Source organism: Poecile atricapillus, chromosome 2 (assembly GCF_030490865.1).
Source record: "Poecile atricapillus isolate bPoeAtr1 chromosome 2, bPoeAtr1.hap1, whole genome shotgun sequence".
In the NCBI taxonomy this organism is placed as follows: domain Eukaryota; kingdom Metazoa; phylum Chordata; class Aves; order Passeriformes; family Paridae; genus Poecile; species Poecile atricapillus.
This window is the reverse complement of record NC_081250.1, coordinates 69,282,730-69,293,013: the sequence shown is the minus strand read 5'-3', so window position 1 is coordinate 69,293,013 and position 10,284 is coordinate 69,282,730. Positions and strand designations below refer to the sequence as shown.

At 43.8% G+C, this 10,284-nt stretch overlaps 1 protein-coding gene and 1 long non-coding RNA gene across 3 annotated transcripts in view; both read left to right on the top strand.

Annotated features, from left to right (window-relative positions):
* The first annotated feature begins 811 nt into the window (after positions 1-811).
* The window catches only part of GMDS (GDP-mannose 4,6-dehydratase), a 410,516-nt gene continuing 401,043 nt past the window's right edge, over positions 812-10,284 (top strand). Inside the window, exon 1 of one of the 2 annotated variants that reach the window (XM_058832048.1) lies at positions 812-1,260. In XM_058832048.1, the coding sequence (XP_058688031.1) occupies positions 1,144-1,260 (117 nt within the window). In that variant the 5' untranslated portion in view covers positions 812-1,143. The remainder of the gene's footprint in view (positions 1,261-10,284) is intronic. The other variant, XM_058832047.1, reaches the window with a different exon arrangement.
* Positions 2,869-8,551, top strand: LOC131575940 (uncharacterized). Its single transcript, XR_009276890.1, has 3 exons — positions 2,869-3,195; positions 7,122-7,175; positions 8,382-8,551. It is a non-coding gene; the product is annotated as an uncharacterized LOC131575940 (long non-coding RNA).

The window sequence follows — 10,284 nt, the reverse complement described above, 5'->3', positions numbered from 1 at the left end:
AGGAGGCAGAAATGGTACAACTGGGATGACATCCTGCAACTAAGTAACCATGACATAACACAAATTCTCCATGGCATCTCAGACTGTGAGGCTGCAAGAAGGGAATTTAAACCGAGAAAGTGAGGAGCAGCATGCAAGAAAGTGTTCACAATTTGAGAGTACAATTCCATTCGAAGGGCAGTGTGCTACTAGACTCTGTTTTGTTGTTTAAATATACTATGGTTTTCAATGACATTGAAATTTTTTTGATCGTGCAGCATAATAATAGGAAAATTAACACTACGACGGTCATCTGCATACACTGAGGCCCCATCATCCAAGCATGCAATCAGGGAACTGATGCGAAATCCTTCATGGAATAACAGCAAATCACGGGCGGGCACCTTCTTCCTTGTACACACAGCGACCTGCTGCCTCGGTAAAAGCCATGCCGGTCCAGTGCCTCATCAGAAGAAGAAAAGCTTGCTGTAAATCCCTTTCTCCAGAAGCCTTTGGTGCGTTTATAACCAAGTGTTTCCAGAGCGGGAACGCTCGGGACCTCCAGCGCGGCCCTCGCGGCGCTACCTCGGCGACTCCTCCGCGCCGCGGGGGGCGCTGTGCGCCCGGCCCCGCTCGCCTCACGTAGCTCCGCCGGCGCATCCCCCGGCCCGACACGCGGTCAGGAAGTCGGCCGGCCCCGCTCCTCCTCCTCCTCCTCGTCTTCCTCCTCCTAGTCTTCCTCCATTCTCCTCCTCCTCCTCCGGCCACGCCCCGCCCCGCCCTCTCTCAGCCAATCACCGCGCCAGCTTTCGGCCCCGGCTCGTCTCCTGCCCCCTTAGGGCAGCGCCGGGGCTCCCGATTGGCTGCGGGGCCGAGCCGCGCGGCGGGAGCGGTGCCGAGCGCGGGGCGCGCTCCCGGGCCGCGCGGCGGGAGCGCGCCTGCGGGGGGCTGCACCTGCGGCCGCCGCGGGGCGGGGCGGGAGCGCGGGCGGGCGGCGAGCGCGGAAATGCCGAGGCGGCGGCTGCCGGGGCAGCGCAGGTAACCCCGGGTGCCGGTAGGCATCCTCCCCTCCGTGCCCGCCCCCAGCGCCGGGAGCCTCGCCCCGGCGGCCGCGCCTCCGCCCCGGGATACCTCCGCACCTGGGGCGCGCCCGCCGCCGGGAGGATGGCACAGCCCGCGGCGGAGGAGGCGTGTGGCTGCGCCGCCGCCGCCGCACCGGGAGACGACGGCGAGGAGATGAACGGCAGGAAGGTGGCTCTGATCACCGGCATCACCGGGCAGGTATCGGCGGGGGCTCCCCTCGTTTACGTGCCCTGCCGGCGGCGGAGGGAGAGGGGATGGGAAAGACTCGCCCCGAGGAGTTCGCGGGCAGCCGTGACTGGGGCCGGGCGTGGGAGAGGGGCGGCGGAGGGCTCGGCGTGGGTCTGCCCGGCGCCCTCGCTGCCGGGCCCCGGGGCACATCCCCGCGGGTGCGTTCCCAGCCCGGTGCCCGCTTCCCTTCACCGTTGGTGCCGCCAGTTCCGCGCCGGGCTGGAGCTCCCTCTGACAGCCCTCGGCTGGCTCAGAGGCGGACAGACCACCTCGTGGGCAGGGCTTGTCTGCCCCGGGGGTCTGTAATGTTCTTCAGCTGCTGTGAACGAGATGGGGTGCAGTGCTTTTATGTCTCGTGTCTGGACTGTCTTGTAGTAGCCTGTACCAGGAATTCTTGAGAAATCAGCTAAACCTGTACACAGATGAGGTGTTGAAGTGAGCATCGCTGAGAAAGGAGCCGCACCTAGGAGAAACAGTACAAGGAGCCGGTGTTGGGACTCTTCATCCTGACGGCATGCAGTGGGGAAGGTACCAGTGCAGGTGTGAGGCAGCCAGCGTTGGTTGTGACCTGAGCAGGCTTGTCACTCAGAAGGGGTGTTTGTCGCTTGTCACTGTGACACACTGGGCAGCCATGCATTTACAGTCAGTACCTGCTTTATACTGAAACCCGAATGGATGACAAAAGTGTTTCCCCAGGCCGCTCGTTTTGTATTCGTGTACGTTCATTGCAGTCTCCAATTTTTGTGGCTATATTACTCATAGGGATAATGATGCTCTCAGAGTCCTGGTGCTTTGAGCAGAAGGTGCAGGAGAAAGATGGCATGGAAAGAGAAATCAGAGTTTCCCTTGGAGCAACTTCTGCATGATGAAAAAAGTTATGATGGTGGTGAGTTTTAACCTGGTGAGGTGTGCAGGAGGGTTGATGTATGCAGTTTGTGGCTTGTGCTGCTACACTTCCAATAGGCAGCTGGGGTAGTTGGTTGGACAGTTTGTGCAAACAGAGATCTGCATTGCTCTGTCTTTGCTGGCAAGTGGGTGCTAAATGAAAAGTTGTCCTGGACGTGCTTACTCATAATGGAAGAACATCTTATTTGCAATGTAGATACCTCCCACTACCTGGAAAAATTTGCTCTCCTTTCACATTGCTTATCTCCAGGAACATGCTGGTACTGAAGGAATTCTGCTTGGAGGGTGTATCTCCTGTGATTGGTATAACTTGTTAAGTAAGTAATGTATAGTAGCCATTAAGGCTCATTTTGGAATCCCAGTGGAACAGCATTTTTTCTTTATGGCTTGCATTTTGTCAGTGGTGGCTTCATACATGGAAGAACTTCTTCCCCTTCAACTGTGACTTGTCCTGGTATGTTTGTAGATCCACTGCAAGGTGCTGGTGTGAATTGTTGAGAAGTCCATGAGCACTGTGTAAAAAGTACATGTCAAAATAAACATATTGCTCTTTTACTCTAGGACGGTCAATGCTGTCTCTATTTTATAGTGGAAGAACCAGTGGGTTCTTTGTGAGGGAGTAAATCCAGAGACTAGCTTTTCATCTGCTATCTGAGAGAGCCTGCACTGTGCTTTGAACATTCACCTGCTGCTTGTGTTTCACCTCATTATGACTGGTCTTGTGTGTTCCTGCCCACACTTTCTGGTCCATGTTCTTCCCATGGATTAGCAGTTGTCTGCCAATAGCAGGCTGGGGAGAGTCCTTCAAGTGGCTGTCTGACAAGGACATGTAGCTATGTCTGAAAAGAAGAAAAACTAATAATCTCTTTGTACTAACACTTTTGCTTGATGTTTGTTTCTAGCAAGAGCACAGTCAGAGCTTTCCCAAGGACTCCTTTGGTGCTGTGTGAAAAGTCTTCCAGGTTGTTGGCAGAAGTACGTTTTTCTTCATCAAAGATAGTAAGTTAGAGGCCTGTAGCTACAACACCATGATTCTTTCAGTACTGTGTTCTCTATATTACTTTGTCTGTTTTCAAAGTAGTTCTTCCTTCTTAGCTTTTGACAGTCATATTAGTTATCATTAGAACATGTGGAGAACCAGAGCTAGGGAAGGCCTTTATTGGGGCCCTGAAGTTCTCCATAATTTTGAGATCTGCCACCAGGATTCCTGGTCCATCTATGTTTTTAGATGAATTTTAAAGGAAGTCACTATACTACTTGTTCCTTACCCCTCTTTGAAGAGGCCTTACCCAGAAATAGGTGACTTGGATTTTGTTTACCATGTGGGAATGGCAGACTTGCATCTTCCTGTCCCTGAAGAAACAGTGCAAGATGTTTTTAAACTTAGTTACCATGTGTAAAATGTACAAATATGCTGAAGTGGAAGCTAGAGCTGAAGTTTTGTCTTTCCCAGGCAATTATTTTAACCACTGTTCTAAAGAGTATTGGTCTGTTTCACATTCTTCCTTTAACTGGTGCTCTTTCAAGGTGCGAGATTAAAGGCTTGAATCTTTTCAGACTCAAGCTGGTGTAGAACAGAATTGGATGGTAAACTCCCCTTGCTTAAACTGTGCCTTTCTGCTACAGCAAAAAGCAAGCTGGCACAGTTTTTTGTATAAGGAACCTACTTTTGTTTGTGTGTGGCTACTGTCCTCTGAGAGTGTTTGCTGAAGTAATACCCTGTAGGGCCTGGCACAGATAAGTAGTGAGCTGGATGTGGACCACAACAGTTTTGAACAATTATGGGGTAGGCCTTTTGTTGTTAGAGTACTCTTGGGCCAAGCGAGGTGCTGCTTGAACTGTAGCAGCCCTTTCTGAGTTGAGATGATGCCACAGCAAGTGTGCTTAATCATAGTGTTGAAATCAGACAACTCATTACTTTCCGGAATTTGTGTAACTGTGAACATGTGGAATGTTCATCTTTCCACTGACAAAAGTTGGGGTTTTCTTTCTAGGATGGAAAAAGAGTTGAGCTCAGATAGTTATATTTTGATAACAGAGCAATTGACTGATGATGCAGCTTTTAACTGAAGCATAGCATAGAGATATGGCACAACTGAAACTTCTGATTAGGGGATTTTTAATGGGGTTCATGAGACTTTACAGCATGCCAGAGAAAGATGGGCTGTCTGCACAAGTTCTTCTGTCTAGTGAGAGACTGGAGGCACATGCCATTTGCCAGCTTAACTGCACCAGTAAATGAAGTCAGTTCTGACTTGCTTTTCTTCTAGAGAGAAGACATTTAGAGGACAGGTATCTGCAAGGTTGAATGTGTTACTGATAGGAAGGTAAGTTTGACCTTTGGCCAAATAACAGGAGGAGTTTGCTGTATGCATAGTGAAGCCACAAAGGAGAGCAAATTTCATGACTGTATAATCAGGACTTAAATGGTATTCTGGCTCCAAGGGCCAAACCTTAGTTTCTATTAAATCAAAGCAGATGTATCAGCCTCTAAAAGCTCTGCATTTGGAGTTACGGTGAAATCAGTATCATTCTACCACTTGCATTGTAGATAAGAGACTGAGCATGTAGGCAGTGGTGTTATATACTCCTTTTGCTATATTGAGATTTCTCTTATCTTTCTAACACCATAGCAGTGGGATGAACCACATTTCAGTGTTTTGCTAAAATGACTTTCAGAGTGAGGCAGTTGCTGTGGTTAGATGAATGAAACATTTCTGAAGTGTCACATAGATATTGGTCTGCTGGCAGACTACTTGTGAGTAATGCATAACACTTTTTTCTTCATTTAAAGAGAAGTATTTTAAATTAAATAGTCCTGTTGCATGTGTTTAAAGGAAGATGCTTTTTAAAAAATTCTCAAACAGCTTGAATATGACTCTTAATTTAAGAGTGTTTTCACAATGCAAAATAAACATGCTGGACTTTTCACACCTTGATAACTCAAAAAGTTACTCTGTAAAAATGGTAGTTTTGAATCAAATACTAGTAGTATTAACGTAATTGTTGGGATGCAAATATGGTTTGTTGCTTATATCAGGAAGCTGCTAAAGGAGTACATTTTAAAAGCATTGTTTTCTAGACCTTGTGGCTAAGTATCTGTTAAAATTCCATTTAAATTTCTATCCAGAATATCTGATTGCACTGCAGTCAGTCAGATTTTCTTTCTTATACTGATACTTGTAGAAGTATTTAGATATTTGACTTCTCGGAGAATTACCAAGAAATAATCTGTCTGAGGCTAACTATGTTGATGTTTCTACTTTTCCCACTTGTCCCCTGGATTACGAGCAGTAAATAATATTCATTTGCATCTGGTGCTTTTCTAGGAGAGACAGTAAGATAGGCAGCAGGCACTTCAAAGCTCAGTTTTGTATGAAGCAATGCATTAGAGCTCAGTGTCAGTATATGTCTTGAGGCTATTGCAAACTGATGAAGGGAGCAGTTGAGTCTCTGCCTTGTGAGAGTTCTTTCAGCAGCAATACTAGCCCCAGCCTCTGCTCCTTTGCCTGAAGTTCTGTCAAATACAGCTTCCATTTAGCAAAACTTAAGACAGCAGCCTCAGAACTTTTAACCAAACCTGGAGAGAGCATAAAGTGTGGGGTCTGCCTTTGTCTTTTGTATCAGAAGTTCAGTTGCTTACAGCCTTTGCTATTCCTCCAACACACCAAACCCCTATACATGTGTGCTGCAAGTTTCATGCCATAGTTACAGTTCATAGTTTGAGAAAGGTTAACTGTATCAAGAGGGGGGAAAAAAGATACTGAGAAATCAAGATTTGCTGTTGTAAACTCAAAACTTGCTGAAGTCAAGTTGTTCGGTTTGGTTTTTTTCTTTTAAATTTGGCTGTTGAGATGAAACTGAGCAAGACAGACTCAGTGGGGCAAAGTACAGTAATAACAGAACATGAGTCATTACTTTGTATTAAAAAAACCTGAAATGAATAGCTGGTATAAAGTCATATACTATAAAACTCTGTGATACTCTATGGCTAAAATAAAATAAATGTTACTTGGAGAAGAGTTGTAGAGGAAACAGTTAAACAATCTTTTTGAAAGCTTCTTTCAGAATTGTGATCAAATGGTGAGGTGGGTATCTGTGTCACTGGAGAATGTGTATATACCTGAAAAACAGATGTAGAGAAACATTATATCCTGTTGTACCAGAGACAGGATGTTGGTTTGCCAGAAGAAGGATAAAATTGAAGGGGTTGGTTTTTTGCATTGAAATAGGAGGATAATCTTTGCTGAAACTGGCTAAAGGTAAATATTAGCATTGCTGTCTTCTCATTAAAACAAATAGTCTTGGTTTCTGAGTAAAGCTAAATATTAGTATTGCTGCCTGTTCATTTAAACAAATATTGTCTTGGTTGTCTCTTGGGAGCCAAGTACTCTATTTCAGTTTCTGTCTCTAAGTAGCCAAGAGTTGTCTTGAACGAGGATTCCATGTGCATTTGAACATCCTTATCGTAGTTTGGGGATGCAGAGATGTAGGAGCACTGAATTTGGCCACAAACTTAAATGCAAGAAATTTCTTTTAAACTTGTGAGGGTAAACTTATTTTGGGGTGGTTTTTATTGGATTGTTTTGTTTTAAATGATGAGGCTGTTGAGCACTGGAAGAAACTGCCTATAGAAGTTGAGTGTCTGTCACTGGAGGTACCCAAGTCAAACTGGACATGGCCCTAAGCAACCTGCAGTAGTTGACCCTGTCTTCACCAAGGATCTTGAACTACACAGAAGTCCCTTTCAATATAAGGTTGTATGATATCATGACCATGCCATAGGCTTGGAAGTGGAATAGCTGCAGTTTATGACAAGAAAGCATAACGGGCTTTTTGAAAATAATTTGTAGCAAATGAATAGTGGCTCTGATATGAAACTTAAGCTTTTATAAAATATAATTCCAGGTATTTTCCCTTTACAGGATATAAATAAGAAGTGCTGCTATTGATTGTCATCCAAAACTCTTGAGAAAAAGGTATTTTACTCAGTACAAAATGGTATAACAAATACTAAAATGGGACACTAGAATATTTTCTGAAAACAGAGGTCCTATTTATACAAAGATGCCTGAATTTTGATTGCCTTGACTCCCTTTTCAAAAGAGGAGGGCTATTAGGTTGACAAATTCAACTTCTGCATTAATAGCCATCTATAAATGCATGATTGAATCATGTATTCAATTTAAATCATATATTCAATTTACTCTTTCATGTGGCTTTATGCTCTACATTAGTATGTGCAGATTGACAGGGCTTTTGTTGTCTTTTAGAACTGGGAGATCTGGACTTTGGTTGCTCTCTGTGCCTGCCTGTGGGAGCCCATCTGTATTCCATTGCCTTTCAGAATAATGCAGTTAGTGATGGCATTTGAACATAAGTTACCTAGAAGATATTCACAATAAAAAGTATTTCTGATACAGGTTTAGTTCACATGTGCCTTGATGTATTAAGTTCCCTTTTTTTTCTCCCCACCTTTGTGCAGCTTTGCTTAGTGTTTGTGACTGTCAGTGAAGTCTGTTCTTCAGTTGTATACTGAAGAGGAAAGTTCTGGTAGCAGAACTCAGCTAGCAGGCTTTCAGTTTGAAGATCAGTTCAGGCAGTCTTGATTCCTTGTGTTTGAATGTGATGTATGCAGGATGTGGATCAAAAAACATTGAGAACAATGAGTGAATCATAATGTGTATACTGTCATGTGTACCTGTTGTGAACACAGATAAAATACTGAAAGTATTCCTGGAAAAAGAATGTGCTGAAGTTCATGTTAATGGTGCTAAGTTAGGAAACAAATCTACACGTGGTAACCAAATAGGGTTTGGGAAGGTGACTTCCTCCAGGCAATATTTCTCATGACATTTTCTGATGCTGTAGTTAGAGGGCTATTTGCCACTACTGCCTGGACTGACAGTCCAGGAGAACAAAATATCCCATTGCCAGCAGCATGCAGCTTGTTTAATCTTTAATTGTTTTGGGATTTTTAAATTTAATTAAGACTGAGGACTGCTGGCATAGACAGAACCTGTATTTCTTTATTCCCTAAAGGTTTAAAGAGCTGAAGCCTCCTCTGTGTACCTGCTGCCAATCCAATCTGAATAGAGAACTCTTGTAAAAATATTTTCCCTGTGACTTGATCTTCTACCACTAAATTTTGGTCTTTTTTTCCTCCCTCTGATTATCTCTTTCAGGTCCTTTTGTCTGTTCATCTTTCTGCACAAGGGAGTCGATTTCTTAGAAAATAGATAGCTATGCAGAAGGGCAAGGAAAAATGGAGTACTTGAACCTGCTGATGGCCTATGTGAGAAACACATCAAAAACTACCACTGTGATCCCTATAAGTAATAAATAAAAGGTTGAATAAAAGGCTTTTCAGTGCAGTTGTGATACTGGTGTTCATCCTAGTGGTGCTTCCTGTTGCTCACACCTTGTATTTGAGGACTACCAAGGCTGGATTTCGTTGCACTTACCTATGTTTTCATTCAGTCTGGGATGCAGGAAGTACTTTCTTTCTCTTGGCAATTCCTAGCAACCTTATCCCAACTTCTTCAGACTTCTGGGTCTGGAGTAGAGTCCTGATTAAGTGACTTCTTACAAGCTTGTCATCTCAGTTTCTCCTACACTGTCACAGCACAACTGAGGCTTATTTTGGAAAGCACGATTTCCTTGAAGAACTGGGTGGATGACGGCACAAGAGCAAGGCGGCAGCGTGGTTGATGTCCAGCTTCCTCTTTCACAGGTGTATGTTCTCTCTTGCTCTAAATCTCTTCTTGCTTCTTTGGTTGCTTTTTAGCCAAGTGAGCAAAATAAAAAGATTTTCTTTCTCTTTAATATTTTTGTCACCTCTTGCCTCTTTCATATAAATCCACTGATTGTTTTTTCAGAACCTCTGCTAAGGAATTCTTTTGGGTCATATGTATGTGATCTGGGGGTTGTGGATATAAATCCAAAACTTTAATTTAAGCAAAACTATAGAAGGTGAGGTGAGAGTGGAGTTCTCTCCAGTTTCCTGTTTGTATTACTGGAAAGTCCTTATGGCTTGTTCCTTTTGAGGGTGTTCACAGGCTTTACAACCTAAATCCACAATGAAGCTTTTGTAAAGCCTGCCAAACAAATTGATCTGAACTGGCTTATCTTTTGTCACCTGTGCTTTTCACATGTGTTAAGCAACTGAACTTCCTCATATGCAACTTGAATGTTGTAACAATTTTAATTTAGTCACAAATACACACAAATCAGTATACCCTAGGCAGGCTTCCTTCTTCAGGAGTATTTCTTGTTAAAGTCACATTCTTTGTCTTTTTTTGTTAATGGGAAACATGTATTTTTCCTTGTAACTGTCATCTGACAGTAAGCTAATGAAGCCTAAAAACACATCCATTGACTTTGATATGGTAGCAGTTAGTTAAGTGATAAGTGCCATTGAAGGATATTAGATACTGTGTATCCTGAGACAACTCCATTTTGATGAATAATTGTACGTTTGCATTGTGCAGTCAAAGTTACTTGTGATATTGTCAGCTACTTCATTACAATTCTCAGCTAAGCACACTGGTCCAACAGGTATGTCAGCTGAAAAGATGTGCTTGCCTTGGACGTGGAATGCCATAGATCTTGGTCTTTTGCAAGGAGTATCCAAGCAGATAAACCAGCATGTGCTGCATTTGCCAGACTGGAACCCCTTTGAAATAATAGGAAAAAATATGCTTGTTCTAGGAAAATTACCACTAAATGTAGCAAGACATAGTCAAATTTTAGGAAATGTTTCTGCAGGGCTTTGTTTCAGCTGTCATTTGACCAATTTACTGCTGCTTGGAAATTCTTCTCAAAGGAGAATTCCTACAGCCTGTGTGGTGAATTCTAATTTAGAAGGAAAAAAATTATACCATACTAAGTGTCTAGTGTAGTGCTTTTGCTGTAATGAGAAGATGCCTGGTTTCTGCTGCATACCTGTCACCTGCACAGCTATTAAAGACATGCCTCTTGGCTCTTGCTTATGCCTCAGGTAAATGGTAACTGTTCCTGTATAATCAGAGGCAGTTTAAGATAGCATGTCACCATACTGCAAAGGAAGGCTTAAACCACCCAACCCCC